Here is a 19,581-nt window from a genome sequence, read left to right as displayed (position 1 = left end):
TTTCTGCCATTGAGAAAGATGATCAGAATCAGCAGAACACAAGTTCAACAGAAAATCCTGATACATCTTTGGTATTCAGGGCCAAAATTTATAGGAAATGGTAACTAGTCCTTTAAAAGGGAAAGGCGGGGAGGGAAGCCAGGAACCTTCTGGCTACCAGTTATCCAGTTATCCACTTTGCTTTCAAAATGCCTTTTTTGTGGGGGAGGGGTAAGTAACCTCAGGTTTCACATAATTTTCTGCTTTGGCTTCTAGTTTCCATGTGGGAAAAGAGGAAACCAAAGTTACATGACATGGTGGGCTAGGTACCCCAGCTGGCTGTTGGCAAGTGATAACAAGCACATGAATTTCACAGTGCTGTTCTATTCTGGCCAATCACTGGGCTCTGGGTTTGTTTAATCTTCCCACCTAATTGCTATTATACTTCTAACCACCCAAACGCCCTTCAGTGCTATATGGGCCCCAGTATTTTTTTAAGGAAAAGGCAAATACACAGAGAAAACTTATGAAAAGTTTTTGACTGGTGCCAAACATAGGTAAATTTTTAAAAATTCTGGGCAAGGCAGGAATCATGTCAGAAGAGGAATCTCAATTTTACCTTGCTGGAGGCAAGTCAATGCATTTCTGTCTAGAATTCCAATCTCTTGCTCCACCGATCAGAAAATATTCCAAATATAAATAAAAAATGCTAGATTTCAGTATTCTACTACAAAGAGTGTGAATAAATTCAAACACTAATCATCCAACTTCCCATTCTGCTTTACAATTCAAACAATATTGGTCTAATTTTAAATAATTACAATGAAACAAATACTGCTTCTCAATTCCTCTAAGAATTGCAATATTTCCGGGGGAATCAAAGCCCAAAGCTCACAACTGTTAAGGCTCTTACAGTTGGTTCCATGTCAACCTGAGAACACTTTCCCTAGGACCTCAGAAGACTGTGCTACCTATTCAGGCATTGGCATTTGCTAAAATGGTTACTTACATTTTGCTAGTTACTTGAGGGTGCAACTACAGCTTATGCCCAGTAACTGACTACCTAATCCTTTCTATGTATTTCTATGTGAATACAAAACAATTTTCAATATAGACTGCCAATATAGTGGCTTGTAACAAAGTCTGTCACTGATGTTACTGACTTTGAAATAAAAATGGCATGAAAACACAATAAGGTAAAATAATAGCAACACGTAATGATACTATTTCCTAATACATAAGTCACGATTCACAGTTTAAAAGCATCAGTTACTGCCCAGCCTGCATAGCTGATTAGTTCAGCATTGACCTATGAACCAAGAGGTCACAGTTTGATTCCCAATCAGGGCACATGCCCAGGTTGTGGGCTCGATCCCCAGTTGGGGTGTGTAGGAGGCAGCCAATCAATGATTCTCCTCATTGATGTTTCTATCTGTCTCACCTTCTCCTTTCCTCTCTGAAATCAATAAAAATATATTTTTAAAAAGAATATAAAAATAAATGAAAATAAATAAAAGCATTAGTTACTTAATCCTAAAAAGAAACTGGGATAAAGCGGGGAGAAGGGTTGCTTTTCCTTTCTACTGGGTTATATGGAAACTCAGCAGGCTGAGTGGCATTTCCTCGGTCACTCTGCAAATAGCAGTGCTGGGAAGAAGACCAGTCTTTTAGAGGATGCGTGGGGATACACATTACTCGCCAAACTACAAAATGCGACCGGCTTGAAGAATGTCATAAATAGACAGGGAAGGACAAACCCAGAAGAGACAAATCCAGAAAAATGTCAGCTACCAATAACTTGGCTGAGTTTATACAAATATATGTCTCAATAATTCAATTGTTAAATGTAAGCCAATAAATCAATTTTACAGATGCAAAATAAGTAGTCACATGAAAAATCACATTTAAGTTCACTCTGAACAAAGTCTATATCTCCCGATTTGTGAGACTCAGGGATTAGAAAATCCTAAGTGGATAGTACTAACCTGAACTTTTAGGTCACCTTCACTAGATTCAAGGAAATGAATATGACGTAGAAATACACTTCTCTTTCATTAATTAAGCCCACTGAGATTTTTATGTCCCAAATCATCAGAGTTCAGGCCTTGTCCCTTATATCTGTCTCTGTGCTTCCAGACTCACTTCGTCTCTAACTCAAGTTGCCAGCCACTTGGGCCTACTCTTTCTTCTTCATCCCCAAATTATTATATAACACTATATCTTTTATAAATAAAATATTATACAAGGTGCAATATTTACTCTGAAAGGTTTTAACAGGATGACACATGAAGACATGAGAAAAAAACAAACAAGATTAAAATACCAATGCAATAAATCAAAATTTCCTTAAATCTTCTCATTCAAGTACTGAGTTATAATATTTATTAGTGTGTCTTTCTTTTTCCACATCCCCAACTTCATGCAAGCATTAGGTATTTCTCCCCATGAAATGAAATCATTTAAGCAGAAGTCAAACTATCCCGAGTAGCTGATCTATGGCTACAGCTGTGCTGTGGTTGCTGTTCGGGAGGGGAAGTCTGTCACTAAGAGATGCGATGATATAACAAAACCCAAATTCAAGCCTGTGCAAGGTTAAGAAGACTAGGCAGATGTAGCTGAGCTTAAGCCAGGGAGCTGCTCTGACAAAGAAGGCTGGGCTCTAACAGGGAAGAGGGGGAGGCTTATTCTATCTGGTATATTTGTGATTCACAAATGTTCTAATGAACAAATTATATTCTTAAAACGGTTTATGAGCACTGCATTTAAAATAATCTAGCCATCTGAATGGTCTGAATTTCTTATATAGACAGGAAAACAATGACTATGGGTTCAGTTTTGGAATAACAATTATTTTATTCCAATAATTAACTAGGCTAAAAATTAAAATATCTGACAAAAAGAGAAGGAAAAAGAGCACACATATATATATCTATATCTATATCTATCTATATATATAAGGGAGATAGAAATTATGAGTTTTTCTTAAGAATCAGTGCCTAAATTACAGATACTTTTCATCACACTTTGTAGTCAATGTCTAGGCTTAGCTCAGAATTTAACTCAAAAACACTTAGAATTCTCACGTATGGGTTAAATCTAAAAGCCTGTGGTCATAAGCTGAACATCCTATATAAGAAAAGGCTAATATGCAAATAGACCAAACGGCAGAACAACTGGAACAACCAAACAAACAGTCGCTATGACGTGCGCTGACCACCAGGGGGTGTGTGCAGAACATGGTGGGCATCGGCTGTGGTGGGATGGTGGAGCAGGTGAGCAGGGGCACCAGACTAAGGCAGGACACAGGTCGCCGTCTTTGGGGAGAGCCTCTGGTGGTTACTGAAAATTCTTTGCTCCTGCATGCCGCAGTCCTGCCCAGCACTCGCACCTGTTGCCAGTGCCGGCCCTGCTCGCACCCACTGCCAGTGCCCAGCGCCGGTCCCGGTCACTCTGCACCATTAGCAGGTGCAAGCAGCGGTTGCTGGCCCTGATCACTCCTGAAGGCTTCTCTACCTCCCCCTGCTCCTGAGGGGTAATCAGGGCAGCAGCCGCCACTCACACCTGCTGATGGTGCTGGCCCTGCCACTGCTGGTGCGGGCCCTAATCACTCTGTGCTATCAGCAGGTGTGAGCAGGGCTGGCGCTGTCAGCACATGGGAGCAGCGGTGGTGGGAGCGGGGCTGCTGGCAGACAGGGGACCAGGGGGCCCGCAGCGGGAGGGGCCAGGCGCGGGTGGAGAGGATGGGCCAAGATCTGCCCCTGTGCCTACCGCAGCCTCACAGCCCACAGTTCCTTTCAAGATGCAAGAATTCGTGCACTGGGCCCCTAATATCTGAATATAAAACATTCATTGATTTTTATACTTTGCAGACTGTATCATCAAATCCAAACTGTCACATTGAAAAGTCTTACTTATGATCCCAAGTTAAGGTGTGTAATATAAAAGACATAACTTATCATATGTGCACACACACAAACACATGCATACACAAAAAACATACACGTAGACTTCAGATTGTAAATTATAGGCAAAAAGTGTGAAATGGAATACTGTGACATTTTGAAATGCTTTAAGAATAAGTTTTGTTAGTCCAAAGAGGTTAGTTGATTATAATAATGTTTCTCATCTCTGTACAGGATGACTGAAAGGACATTTAAAAATAGTCCTTATACATATATTAGGTATATTATTGTTTATAAGTGAAAATAATATAAATGAATATATACCATCCAAATAGACCACTATGAAAAAAAAGGATTTAAAAAATCCATCTCTAGTTTCAATTATCTATAAAATTAGTATTCTAATATATGCATGTATCCTATAACTAGGACATGCATCACTTCACCTTTGAATACAGTTTGCTTTGAAAGAGCTGAGGATAATTGGATGTACGGGCTCATCAGCTATGGCTTGTGGATAATAACGGATGCCTCAGAATACTGCTACGTGATAATGGCTTTGGAAGATCAGGTGGCACATTTTGAATTAGTAAAATGTTGAGTTGTTCTGATTCTGTTTCACGTCTGTTGTTATGGCTCAATACGTAGACAAAATTGGTTTTTATTTGCTTTGAACCAAAAGCATCCTAAAGTAGACATGTGAACTGTGAATAAAGTGCACTGTTGTGAAATTGTAGAAACAGACAGCAAGGAGCTGTTACCTCACAGGGCTGTTAGACGAATCTGGGTCATGAGCTGCGACGGTGCCAATGATATTCCCAACTTGGGTAGCTTCCGACACTTCCATGGGGTACAAGGGGGAGGAAAACACGGGGGGCTCGTCCACATCTTCCACAATTATCTTCACAGTCGTCGTATCACTGAACGGCCCCAAGCTCAGAAAGCGAGGGTCGGCATCTTTGTTTGCAGCTTCTATCCGTAGTGTGTAACTTGTTTTGGCTTCAAAATCCAGGTCCTGCAAGGAAGTTATTAGGAAAATTAAATTGCCAATTAAGTAGTCAGTAAAGCAGAGCGTTTTCATTTATGCATGTCAATAAGCACGGGAAGGACTCAGCCACAAAAAGGCACCATCAGCATTCAAAAGTAATAGATAATAATGCCAATCACAATCCTTACTGCTGTCCTGGCTCACAGACAACTGTAAGGGCTTCTATCCACTGTGCTGCCAAACACTGCCTGGGGAAATACAGGGCTTTAGAGTATTATTTGAAAGACAACAGATAAGATTTTAAAATCTTTTCCAATAGGGACATCAATGTAACATTCTTTACCCATGTCATTTAACTGCAGTATCCTGGGGGAGGAGGGTGTGGGGGGAGCACATTGAAAGGAAAGAGAAATGTAACTTTCAACTGAATTTCTCATTGAAAAGGACATTTTCATTGATTTCAGGGACTTGGTTATAGTTTTTATGGTTCAGGTGTTCCAGGTAAGAGAGCAGCAGAAGGGGCAGGTGATGTGCAGCCGGACAACACGGGGATTCTTCTCAAGGAAGCACCCGAGTCCCCCTCCGCCATTTTCCGTCTGCATACACACACTCTCTCTCTCTTTATATTAGATGGCTATCAGTTATAGTCCAGGATCTCTATTCTGTAACTTTTCAAGAGGATTACCATGCCAACACGATCCTCAAAAAATAGTGACCCTAGTCAAAACAGATGGTAGCTGAAAAACATGTAAGGGGAATTAAATGTATTAGTGAGGCACCAGGTGCGAAGAAAACAGGATTCTATTCTCAATATGGTGACATTTTTACAACAATAACAGGCTGCTCTTTCTTCAAGGGATAAAGAGGCTCATGGTTTCTCATGATTTTTAATCTCAATTTCAGCACTGGAAACTGTCCCAAAATATTATTTACATTTCATAATGTAAAACAAAAATTTCAAAAAGTAAATAAATGGAAAGAAATACCATCAAATATAAAGCATAATTTACTTGTCAGTATTTAACAAAAAAAAAAAAAAAAAAGCACTAAGAAAAACGGGCTAAAATGTAATGTTGAGATATAATCCTAATTCAGCATGTCTCTGAGAATGCGTGTGTGAACACATATAGGTGCACAGGTATTACACCTCACCCCACAAGGATGTAGCACCGATTAAAATAAATTTAACAATGCAGTTATATAAATACAACAAAGGGAATATATATATATATCTGTATATACATGCACACGCACTATGTGTGTATAAACATGCAATATATATTACATATGCTACTTATATAAAATACTAGAGGCCCGGTGCAAGAAATTCGTGTACAGGGAGGGGATGTCCGTCAGCCCAGCCTGCACCCTCTCCCATCTGGGATCCCTTGAGGGATGTCCCGGGCAGTTGGACATCCCTCTCACAATCCAGGACTGCTGGCTCCCAACTGCCCTCCCCTGCAGGCCTGGTCCCCCCCAACTGCCCTCCCCTGCTGGCCTGGTCCCCCCACAACTGCCCTCCCCTGCAGGCCTGGTCCCCCTGAACTGCCCTCCCCTGCTGGCCTGGTCCCCCCAAACTGCTCTCCCCTGCAGGCCTGGTCCCCCCCAACTGCCCTCCCCTGCTGGCCTGGTACCCCCCAACTGCCCTCCCCTGCAGGCCTGGTCCCCCCCCCACCTGCCCTCCCCTGCTGGCCTGGTATCCCCCAACCGCCCTCCTCTGCTGGCCTGGTCACCCCTAACTGTCCTCCCTGCTGGCCCGATCTCCAACTGCCCTCTCCTGCAGGCCTGGTCCACCCGAACTGCCCTCCCCCACAGACCTGGGTCCCCCCCGACTGTCCTCCACTGCAGGCCTGGTCCCCGCCCCAACTGCCCTCCACTGCAGGCCTGGTCCCCACTCCCAACTGCTCTCCCCTGCAGGCCTGCCCCCCCCAACTGCCCTCCCCTGCAGGCCTGGTCACCCCCAACTGCCCTCCCTGCTTGCCTGATTCCCACAACTGCCCTCCCCTGCAGACCTGGTCTCACCCAACTGCCGTCCCCTGAAGGCCTGGTCCCCCCCCAACTGTCCTCCTGTCCTCCCCTGCAGACCTGGGTCCCCCCCAACTGCCCTCCCCTGCAGGCCTGAGTCCCCCCCCCCCCAACTACCCTCCTCTGCTGGCCTGGTCACCCATAACTTCCCACAACTGCCCTCCCCTGCAGGCCATCTTCTGGCGGCCATCTTGTGTCCACATGGGGGCAGCCATCTTGTGTCTTGGAGTGACAGTCAATTTGCATATTACTCTTTTATTAGATAGGATACCACATATGCATACATATACCCAGGTCTATATAAAATACAAATTTATACAATGTGTGTGTTTGAACATAAACAATACCTAAAGAGATTCCATGGCTCATCTCTGATTAATACACAAGAGAATATGTAAATTAATACTCAAAATAAGTTTATGATACCTAGACCAGTAAGCACTTGCAGAAATATATATTTGCTTAATGTCTTATCCAGTAGAATGTAAGCTCCAGACTTTTTTGCTTATTACTAGCATTTTCAGTGCCTATAATGAATATGGTACATAAAAGGGACTCAATAAATTCTTCTTTAATTAGAAAAAAAAAAAAAAAAAAAAAAAACTGGAATACTGGCATCCAGGCCATGAGAGCCTTAAAACTGAACTCTACTTTTTGTCCCAGAGAATCCTGATAGCTGAAAAGGAGGCAGGGAAAGAAACAGGCAGATTGTTTTTCTTGACCACAGATAACTTCACAGAATTACTGTGAGAAAATTCTTAATTCTTATCTGAGGTTTCATACAAAAATGGTAGCACCCTAAACCAGCGGTCGCCAACCTTTCAGACCACTGCCCTAAACAATACCTTATCAACAAATTCCTTGACATGTTTGCAAGGCTACCTTTTTGTTTATTATCTAAAAGTACTTTGAGCCTAATGGTTCTCAACCAAAGGTGAGAATCAAGACCACTCAGGGGAACTTTCTAACATATTCCCTCCCATTCCAAGATTTGATTCAGCAGATTCAGGATGAGACACAAGCAGATGTATTTAAAAGGCACCAGGTAATTTGATGCAAATCCTCCTGCAGGAAACCTGACCTTGTCATTCAAGTTTTCTTGGGTCTACACAAGGAATCTAATATTTAATTTGGGTACTGCTAAGAATAAAACAAAGCATTCTTATTTACCTCCTAGTAAATACCTTTACTTAGAAACTCTAAACATAATAGAAATAGCTTGGCAATTAGCCTATTCCATTTGTTCTTATACTACCTATAAAACTGACAAATTATATGAGAGACATCTTACTTTCACACATTGTGTCTGTGTATAACAGCTTGTGTTTTTCAAAAATCCTGTTGACCATCTCCTTTTAAAATAACTGAAAACCACCACAACTTTTAAGATAGTCATGCAGGCTTACCAAAAGAGATGCCAAGTAATTTCTGTATTCCAGTCGAAGTTTGACTGACTTATGACAGAATAATTTCAAGCTTACTGCACAAATGAATGCAATTATTTTAAAGCAACTTGTGTTTTTTAAAATGTGTCTAAAAGGCAACAACATGAGGTACAGACATCTGGATGCCACTAAATCATCAAGAAACACAGCATCCTGAATGGGGATTGGCTGCCTAAAAGCTATTATGAAAATAGAGCAATAAAAGAATTCATATGAAGGGCTATGAATCAAAATTACAGACAAAAGAATTGCTGCACAAAATGATCTTCAGAGCAAATCAGAATCAGCCAGACAGCTAGTTTTTCAAAGAGGGGTGTGGTGTGATGGATAGGATTGTTAAACTAATTGAAGAAAAATCTTATGCAATAAAACGTTAACTCCTGTTTCTTTTTCTTATTGATTTCTATATAAGCAATGCATTTCATAACTTTGAAGATTTAATGAGCAGGGTTATACTTGGGGAAAACTGTCAAAATGACAATTGAGGAAAGACAAAGGAAGAGGAAAGGGAAGGAGACATAGGTGATGTCTAAACAGGTCCTATTCAATATTTGAATCTACATATCACTGGAAACTATATATAATTGGAAATTTAACTAAAACACTGTCCATGCTGTTGTCCACAACCGTAAGCAATATGTAGGAGTAATAAGAACCTAGAATCAGATGTGAGTCACGTAGACCCAGACAGGTGATCCCCACAAAACATCCTCAGATTCTAAAAGCTGCTCTGTCACTTGTCAAGTGCCATCTATGCCAGAGACAGTAAAGAGAGAAGAGTTTGTTTGGCACAGTCTTCCCCAAAATACAAAACTGGGCTCTTTAAATTAACTGCCATCGTCTGTGTGGCCTGCAGAGCCTAATTACTTACTATTTGGTCCTTAAAGGTGGTCAATCCCTGCCTTAGTTACAATGTTCAGTTGTTTAAATCCTAAAGTCCTTCTTTCTCATGTAATTTTTTTTTTGCCATTTCTTAATGAAATCTTTATGAGTGTTCTGGTAATCCCCTTGCCTAATAATAAAACTTGATAGTGAGAGCTGAGTACCAATGAGGGGTTTTACACACATCATTAACGTGCATTTAAAAATATCCAAGGTAGGTATTATTCGAAGACTAAATAGAAGAGCGTTGCAGTGAAAGTCCAAAACTGCAAGTGTACTTGGGCAGACAGACTATGAAAACTCAAGGCCATGTCCATCCACCACACATCCCCTTCCTCTAAAACAAGTTCTTTAGTCCCTAGGAGAAATTGGGGCCTCACAATGTATAGCATTATCACTTCTAGGTACCTGCCTACCTCACCATCCTCATAGTGTTGCAGTAAATTACTGATAAATTTAAAGCATCTGGAACAGTGACTTACACAGTAATCACTGGTCAAATATCTGCTGTGTTACTACTGTACCACAATTAGCGCCATTACTTCCTGCTGTTATGAGCAAATCAAAAGGAAAGACTATGTCTTTTTCTTCTATTTTCAGGACAACAGGGTCTATGTCTTTGGCAAAGTCAGTTTATAATATATAGATCTTGAATTAAAAAAGATAACTGTGACAAATAGTTATCAAGAGCTCTTACTGCCATTTTTAGCTTTATCAATAGTACAACCTCAGTTAAATATAATTTGAATTCGTTTAACAAAATCATTGCACTGCATTTTTCTCCTCCCATATAGTTTGGCTTTTGGGCTATAGACAAATACGCTGACATTAATCTCAATGACTTGCTTTTAGATCTTGCACTTTGGGTCAATGCTGTTGTTGATGTTTCTGGAATTTATTAAAGTTAAATTCTGGAAATTCTTCGCTCTGTTCTTGTGTGTTTGTGTGTGTGTGTGTGTGCACATGTGCATGCATGTGTATGTACAAATGCATGTGAGCATGTCTAATTAGTGTCCTATGTTTAATGTTGATTTTGTACAAAAGAACTAAGCCTGTTTGTTATCTATAAAAACATCTCTTTCTCTCAAGATTCCACCTGTCTTTTAGATCAAAGCATATTCTGTTGCTTTGAATATACTCCCAGCTGGTCAAATCAATGACCAAATGATATTGTGGGAGAGAGGTCAGATCTAGACATGGGAATTTCTATGAACTCCAGGTCCTTGATGCTTCCAGTCATTTCCTTACTGGTTATATCCTGTCTCCACTGTCTAACAGATATTCCAGGATCCATCAATTCCCTCCATAATCGATAATATATGCAATTCCTCTTATTTATCTGAATATGAATTGTTATTTATTTGCTTTATTGATCAGTTATTTTTAAACTCTGTAAAAATGCCTTAATCATGGAAGAACTAAACAATTTGCCTTCTCTAAATCTATCTGCCCTGCTAACTTAAATTTTTCAGTTTCACCAAGGAATGTCTAATGCATTCTTTCCCCATTTTATATACGTGTTTTATGGAAGTTTTCAATTGTTTCTTTACTTTTTAAATTTATCTTATTGTTTAAAGTGTTACTGATGTCCCCTATTCTCCCCAATTGATCCCCTCCACTCCACTCCTACCTTCTCCCCTTCACTGCTGTATTATTTTTAATTGTCATGCATATACTTATAACTTTCAAACCCAAGTTTATAATCTAGACCTCTCCTTTGAGCTACAAATGTTTATTCCTGACCTCCTAGACATTATTTACCTGGTATCAGAAGTACCTCACATGTAACATTCCAAACTACATTCATCATCTCCACACTCCCATTATGAAGGAACGACACAATTAGTAATCTAGTTACCCATACTGAAAACATAAATTTTGTCCTGAAATTATCTCTCCAACTTTCCTTATACAATCACTAAATTATCTTTTTTCTCTTTCTTAAATGCATCTTTCTAGGAATCCTACCTATTGAAACTAATTTAGGTAAAAACACACCATGAAAAAAGCAGCAACAAAAATCCTATATTATCTGTGACTTGTACTAAGCAAAAAATATATATATAATAAAATAAAATTCATGATCAATTCCCTAGAAAATGTCTTTGACATAACACATACATTCTGAGAACATTGCTCTAATAAATTGTCTAAATAAAAAATTTTAAAAATCTGAAATATTACTAAGCAAGCAGGTTAGTCTCTTTAATGAAGTCAATCATGTATTAACATTTACATTACTATCAACTTTCTTCAAAGAGTGATTTCTTACTTTAAAATTGTTTTTTTAAATTTTATGATTGAACTAGAGGCCCAGTGCATGAATTCATACATGGGTGGGGTCCCTTGGCTTAGCTGGCGATCGGGCTGATGGGGGCTGGGGGAGGCCAGCCGGCTGGGGGGAGGGACCACAGGAGGTTGGCCCCAGCAGCAAGCTAACCAACGGCCAATTCTGTGAGTAATCGGGCTCCCTCTTCTCTCCTCTCTGGGTCCTGGGTGCAAGTAAACCAGATTCGGGGCTGTCAGGGCCCCAGCAGCAAGATCTGGGTCAGTGTGCATCATAGCTACTGGCCGGCCATCCAGTCGTTCAGTCATAATGGTTGCTTAGGCTTTTATATATATAGATTTAGACAAAAGTGGGGAGAGGAACAAGGAGATGGGAGAGGGGGGAGAGAGAGAGAAAGAGAAATAAACATCAATTTGTTGCTCCACCCAACCATGCATTCATTGGCTGATTCTTGTATGTACCTTGACTGGGGATCAAACCTGCAATCTTGGTGTGTCAAAATGATGCTCTAAGCAACTGAGCTACCTGGCCAGGGCTTTAAGACCCTATATTTATATCTAATCTTTACTATTTAAACACAAGTAAGTTTTAAACATTAATACATAGGTAACAGCATATATACATGCACATATGGGCATGATTAAAATGATGTTAGGATCTACTTATATATCACAAAGAAACAATAAGTTTAATACATTGGAAAATATAATCTGAAATTCATAAGTTCACCAAATGAGAGTTACTCTGTTAATCATACCACATCCAACCTTTAAAACTAAAATAACCCAAAACTTATGCCTTTTCCATCAAATTGAAGAAATAACTTTGCTCCATTTTGAAAAATGTGCATCCACATCAGCAGGATTAATGAATGAAACACGTAATGAGAAGAAGAAAAATCTATTGGAAATGTTGTTGGCTTGATTTCCCTCTACCTCACATCAGCAGCATTTTATGAAATACTGAAACACATGCTTGACTCTGGGAATTAATCCCTCATTACTGCAAGTCATAGAGAAAGGACACATTTCAGTAACAAGATAGTTAACCCCAGAGCTCAGAAATCTGTGCAGCTGACTTGAAGGTTGACAGAACGTTGCATATTCTAACTCTTCCTCCCCGACAGAATGGAGGCTAGCTGTATTATCAATACCTCCCCAACAATGCTCTATTATTTGATGGTTCTGGCTTCATTTAACCTTTGTTAGGGTAAGGATATAAAGAAATTATGAAGACAGTACAGCACAATTGATCTGAAGAAGCTTAAAAACATATGAGCCACCATACAAGCCATCCACGGATCCAGATGCATGTGTACTTATGCTTTATAGAAAATGCATTTTGAAAATGCTCATTTTTTACTGCACTGTAACACTATGATAAAGTAGTTTATAGAAGCAAAATTCCATATTCCATATTTAACCCAAATTGAGGTCTTAGATTGAAAACGGAGGTGCTGTAGCGGAAAAAAATGCTATATCTCAAAAGAAAAATAAAAGACCACAAAGCTGCTAAAGTCAAACTTGTGGTATGGAAATGTAAAAAGAATTCTAGGTGGGAAGACAGTTTTCATGCTCATGGGATAATATTCATGTTTATACTTAGTGAATTTTGAAGCCTTATGTTGCTGGTTATAATCCAATAATTCGTAAATGGCCATTAAGAAGTTTGTACCTTGTTTTAACTTTCTAAAACTGTAGTTTTGTCATCACTTTAAACTATATAATCATGTTTAGTCTTAATGTTTAAAAAAGTAATTAAATTACAGAAAAAAATCCTCTATGAAAACATCTATACCAATTTTTAACCTGTAAATTCTGCATATTTAGTCATATGAGTAAGGACTATCTGTGTAAGAGTACTGGAATAATAACAAAATGAAGGTAATATTTTACAATTCTGTACTTCTTTTTCTATCATATCTTTCTAAAAGACTGCTTTTATATTCTTCTCGCCCTGCTCCTAAGTTCACCCTATGTCAAGAATGGCATATGTATGTGTGTGTGTGTGTGTGTGTGTGTGTGTGTGTGTGTGTTTGTATGTGTGTTTCAAAATATAATAGTTTTCTCAAAGTGGAATAAAGCTCATGATGGCACATTGTTTATGAAAAAGCAATGGACTCAAGTTTTATTATACTGTAGAGAAAGAGTAAGTTTGGATGATTATCAAGGAAGGTTCACAGATACAAAATACCCCAACTCCAATAGAAATGGCTTTATCTACATAAGCAGCGGAACTGTGGATTTCAGGAATGTAATGGGGGGGGGGTGACTACTTTATCCACAGCTCCTAGTGGGTTGACATCCTATGGTGGACAGAAGGCCAGAAACAACAACTCTTCTCATGAGCTGTCATGAAGCTATCGGTCTTCAATAAATACTTTTAGAATTTTTGTTATGTAGTTCCAGTGATCATTTTACTGTTTCCTTTCAATTTGCTCTATGACTCTCCTTTATTTCCTTGGCGTAAGGTAGATTCTTTTCAAACTAGTTAAAATGATAAAAATAAATCGTGTTGCGTTTTGAACAGCAATGTTTTAAAGCACAGATTTAAGAATTGAGAGGCTAGAAGCAGGTCGTGAGCTCAGAGCTATTAAAATAATAGTTTTGGAGTGAAGCAGTGATAACCAACCTTAGGAGAATGCTGAAGAAAACAGCAAAAAACACAGACAAGAGCTATATGGATCAAGAAAAGGCAAGACAAGAACCTAGAAATGACCCCAATACTTTACATGTAATAATAATGAAAAAAAGATGTGCTATTTGACTAAAACCAGAAAAATGACATGTTAAATAAATATTGATATTGTAATACAGTCCTCTGAAAGGAACTGAAGTGCTTGAAATGAATTAGAATTATCACAGACAGTTCCAATAATAAAGGATTAAGAGAAATAAGAAAATACAATTTTCTATTCTGTCATGTATTTTATTATAGCGTACCTAAAATGCCTTTTAATATTAATTTATAATCCATTCTTATTTGCAATTTATTATACAGTTAGTTCCTGTTCACTAACTAACTGTGGTCTTGGGAAGGAGACATAAAGTTGGGAAGGAGGCCCTCCACTTACATCACCTTGCCTGATGTCAATATCCCTTCCCCATTTTACTCACAGTGCTAACTCTGAACTTCACAAGTCTTTGCATGTGATGAATCTGCACAGGTAGCACCTCTTTGAAAAATCTCCCTTTCCCTGTCTACATGGGGAACAGTGTTATCCGTCCACTGTTCAACTCCTTCCTCAGGCCATGTTCAAATTGAGACTAGGTGGGACTGACCAGTCGACTTGGCAGATGGGGTCTGAGCTCTCCTGGATACTCTTACACAGCCTTGGTTATTTACCCACATCCTCGTGGCCACAGCTAAGTCTATGAAAAGCCACAGTGTTTGTGGAATTGAGACTTCATTGCATTTTTATTAGACCGAGCGTCCATCATTGATGGGAAACACACACACAAAACACACTCTTCCTTGAACAGGAAAAATAGTTTGTACAGAAAACGTTACTTTCTAGTTTACCTATTTGGTTTAAAGACAGAACAACAGGAACACTTTTCCAGATTTAAAAGTGAGCGAAAGAGGGCACGGGGGCAGAGCATAGGAGACTCTCACAGGAGGTGGAGTGTTTGAAGAGCTAGAAAATTCATCTTGCTTCTTGGAATGAAAAGTGGCTTGGTGCCTTCTCTGGCTCTTCAAATGGAACTGGGGAATAGTGGGATATATATACTTGGAAAATACCAGTTTAAATAATTCAAGGGATCCAACAGTTCTTGGATGCTTATGTGATAAATTAAAATATAAGCCCTATTTAAGGTTTGTAGAGAGAACAAGACTAGATTAATGGAAGATTATGACAGTATGAAGCCTACTAGCTGCGTATAAAATATTAATTACATTTTGAACAAATTGATAAAATAATTCTTGAAAATGAGATTGGATTAATAGTTTCTCACCTAAAAACTAGATGCATCTATAATGCCATGTCACAAAAATAGTTAAACATTCTTGAATATGAGTAATTGAGTTCAAATGAATCTTTGAAATCCTTGAGCAGCAGTGTACCTTATTGCATTCCTTTTATTTTGCACAACAAAACAAAATATTTTACCAACAGTTGGCCAATCCTATTTATTTTAACTTTTTACATAGATTTTCACCAGCTGAGCTAAAACAGCAGCTGTCCACTGGAAATAACTACAGAAATGTTTTGCCCATTGGCCTGAAATCAAACATATGTTTTCCTATAACAACTGAAATATAACTTCCTTTTTTGATATGTGTTAATTATCTAGAAGAGTTAATTACAGAGCTTTACACCTGGACTGTCAGACTGACATAAAATCCCAGCCTTTTCAGAGTGGGGATTTTCATTTATATTTCAATTTCTAGTGTTTCCAATATTTGAGATAAGTAATAATTCCTTTTGACACTTTTTAAAATTTAACATTTATTAAAGATCATGTCTAAACAGAGCTGATGGATTAAGCAGCTCATTTTCACCATATCTAATCAGTGTCAGGAGCTACTTAAAAAACACTCACAGACAGCCTTTAGTTTGGATGACAATGATTTGCTTTGCACCTAGATGGAAGGCATTATGGGGTTCACAACTTACTTTGCTATGTTTGAATAAATTTTTCAAGCATTTCAATTAATACAAATTAAAAAATTGATAATGTAGCAAGCTTTCAACATTTTGCTTTCTGTTTCCAAGTTTATCTATATTATTTTCAGTATGTGGAGTGCTTATCTGGTTTGCTTGCAAAGGCTTTCAGTTAATAGTAAGGTTTCATTACTGAAATAATCAGTGAAGAGGCACAGTCATCTCTCCAAACAGGTCAATTAAAATGAGTAAAACATTGGCCAGTGTGCCTATTGTCATAGAGCTATGGCTAGGGCGGGGTTCACTCAGAGAACAGAATTGATGGAGTATGATTACACATGTCATTCAGTATTCCCCAAGATCATGATACCTACAAATAAATGCACAGCCTCTCTTCCTAAAATTAAAAAAAAAAAAAAACACACACACATATACACACACACACAAAATGATGGTTCCATGTGGCCATGCAATTTGTCTAATACATTTCCCCTTCAAAGTAGACATGGCTTCTCAGTAATCTCTGTGAAGTTGCCACCCTATATAATAAAAGCCTAATATGCAAATCAACTGAACTGCAGAATGACCAGTCACTGTGATGCACACTGACCACCAAGGGGCAGAAGCTCAACACAGGAGCTGCCCCCTGGTGGTCAGTGCACTCCCACATGGGGAGCACAGCTCAGCCAGAAGCTGGGCTCATGGCTGGCAAGCGCAGCGGTGGTGGCGGGAGCCTCTCCTGCCTCCACTGCAGGCAGGCGATAAGGAGCGAGGGGTCCTGGACTGTGAGAGCCCTGGACTGTGAGAGGGATGTCTGACTGCCACCTTAAGCCACAAGGTAGACATCCTCCAAGGGGTCCCAGAGTGTGAGAGGGCACAGGCCGGGCTGAGGGACCCCCCTCTCCCCCAGTGCACGAATGTCATGTGCACCGGGTCTCTAGTATAGAAAATAAAAATCAATAAAATGTTACCTTCTGTATAGTAATGATTCCTTCCTGTGTATCTTTGTCAACAGAAATCTTGAAAATCCCCAATCCATCACCATCCACAATTCTGTATTCCATTTCAGCATTAGCCCCAATATCTGCATCAGCAGCTTTAATCCTGGCCACAACAGAGGTCACTGGCAGTGACTCGGGGACATTATATTGGTAAGATCCTGCGAAAAGTCAAACAAAAATGAGCCAAACCTTATACCAAGCTAACAGAGGAGAAAAAAAAGTAACTAGTTGACTATTTTGCATCATCTTGTCTTCATTTGTGTGTTCTTTTTTAATAAAGAAGACACTAGGCAATATGAGACTAGTTTCATTTGGTTTCAAGATATTTCAGGAGGGTGATTAGATAATAATGAGTATGTGTCAGCAGAAACATATGGCCTGAGAAGAGGCAAGAAAAGAATCTCCATTTCTATATTTCTAGTGGTAGGAACTATGCTACTTTAAATACCAAAATACATTTAAAATAATTATAGTTAATTCATATACAATCATTGAAGGTAAACAACTCAGCTATAATTAATATAACGTAAATATTAAAAAATAAAAATTGTATAGCTTAGGCTTCACATCGACAAATACAAGCCTCAATAGTTCTGATTACTTAAGGTTGGAATTTACATAATAGCTTATTTTACTAACAGAGTTTCAGAAAACTGGATAAGAAAGTTTATGAAAAACAATATTAGTCTTGTTTTAGCTCATACATTTACCAAGGATGATTCTGTGGGTTATATGCAGGACTGATGGGGATATAATGGTACCAGAGCAGAGGCAATATCATAGGAACAGGAGGAAAAAGAAGCAAAGATAATTTATCTTAAAAAACAAAACAAAACAAAAAAAAATCATTCTTTTATAAAAATTCCTCTTCAATATCCCTCAACTCAAAAATACGAGAAATAAAATGTAGGGAAACAGATGAAATGTGTGGACTAACCCTCCGAAACTATTAAAGTCCTCAGAACAGATGCTCCTTCACTGTTTGCGCTAATCACCTACTGTTTCCTTCTTCCTCCCCCCAATCCATTTCCTTCAGGTTGCCAAATGTGGTGCATAATCGCTTTCTTATACAGAAGAAGGTTTCTCTCTGAGAGGAATATGTAAAGAAAAATGTATCTATAGGAAACACATTTTAGGCTGAGAGCTGTTGCTGTTTGCAATTTTCTAAATTTTGTGAATAAGTTACTGATTTTTAAAGACATGATTACAATATATGCTTATCATTTTTGAGTGATTCTTTACACATATCCAGAATTTTCCTTAATAAACATCCAAAAATTTCAAGGTTAAGATAGTAACCAAATTTTAGAAGAAAAAAAAAAAAAACAGCAAAAACTGAAATATCTAATGACACATCCTTGGCTTCCTTCACTTTAATAAGTAGGAGAGGATCTAAAGCTAGAAAATCTGTGCTCTATCTTATCAAATCTTGAGGACTGAAACCACAAAAATTCTAAGCACCACTTTTTATCTCTGTAGGCTTAAAGAGAAACATTTAAATTTATTCTGAGCCCAATATAATTACATTATTGTTTGTATATTTTTAATCCTACAATCTTCACCTCCCCCTTTAGAAGCCATCAAGAGCACAATTAAGGTTAGGTTCATTTTTTTAAAAGAAAAACTTAGGATATAAATGCATGGGTGTTGTTTGTTTGTTTTTTTTTGGTTTTTTTTTTTTGCCAGGAGGTATTAAAATGTTGGCTGTAAAATATAAATATTAAAAATATATAAAATGAAAAATCGAAAGAAGCAGTATTTGAAAGAAAACAGTGGCATTCATATCTGCAGAGAAAGCTTCCTTGCTTGCCATTATTCGCTGCGAAGGCCTTTGTGTAAGAGAGCTTAGTTCCCCATTTCTATCAAACAAGCATTTTAGAGACATTGTGGTCTGTAAAATCTCCTTACATTCTTGAACATTCTAAAGCAGCACCACATACACTTAACAAAAGAGGGGGAAAAAGGAAACTGAAAGAGAGCGAGATAAAATGCTTTTTTATAATCAGAACATCTCTTCATACAGAATTTTTTTTTTAATCTTTTCTTGGTTAAGTTAAAAGCATTTTGCTCAAAGAAACTAAATTGAGGGCCTGTGGTTTTCTGGTTCTTTAGACTGATTTCTTTTTGGAACACCGAGTGTTTGCCCAAGAAAAATGTGGTAGAACTAGAAAGGAATGTTCAATGTGCATGAAGTGGTTAAAAAAGGAGTGGAATAAGAAATGAAAGAACTCAGGAATCTCCTACTTTGGCTTTCTAATAATATAAAGTATTATTTTATATTACTCATTGCAACAACCATGTAAGTTACAGAATGTTTAAAAATGTCTTAGAATAAAATGGTTAATACACCCGGCCAGTGTTGCTCAGTGGTTGAGTGTTGACCTATGAACCAGGAAGTCATGGTTCAATCCCAAATCAGACTGCAGGCTGGATCTTCAGTGAGGGACATGTAGGAGGCAGCAATCA

At 38.5% G+C, this 19,581-nt stretch overlaps 1 protein-coding gene across 1 annotated transcript in view; it reads right to left on the bottom strand.

Moving 5' to 3' along the window:
* Window positions 1-19,581, bottom strand: part of CDH7 (cadherin 7) — a 105,268-nt gene that overhangs the window by 35,071 nt on the left and 50,616 nt on the right. The window contains exons 5-6 of the mRNA XM_008160580.3: window positions 17,086-17,273; window positions 4,643-4,896 (exon numbers count right to left, since the gene is read on the bottom strand). Of these exons, the coding sequence (XP_008158802.3) occupies window positions 4,643-4,896; window positions 17,086-17,273 (442 nt within the window). The remainder of the gene's footprint in view (window positions 1-4,642; window positions 4,897-17,085; window positions 17,274-19,581) is intronic.

Source organism: Eptesicus fuscus, chromosome 12 (genome assembly GCF_027574615.1).
Source record: "Eptesicus fuscus isolate TK198812 chromosome 12, DD_ASM_mEF_20220401, whole genome shotgun sequence".
NCBI classification, from domain to species: domain Eukaryota; kingdom Metazoa; phylum Chordata; class Mammalia; order Chiroptera; family Vespertilionidae; genus Eptesicus; species Eptesicus fuscus.
The sequence above is the reverse complement of the archived record's forward strand: the minus strand, read 5'-3'. Positions and strand labels throughout refer to the sequence as shown.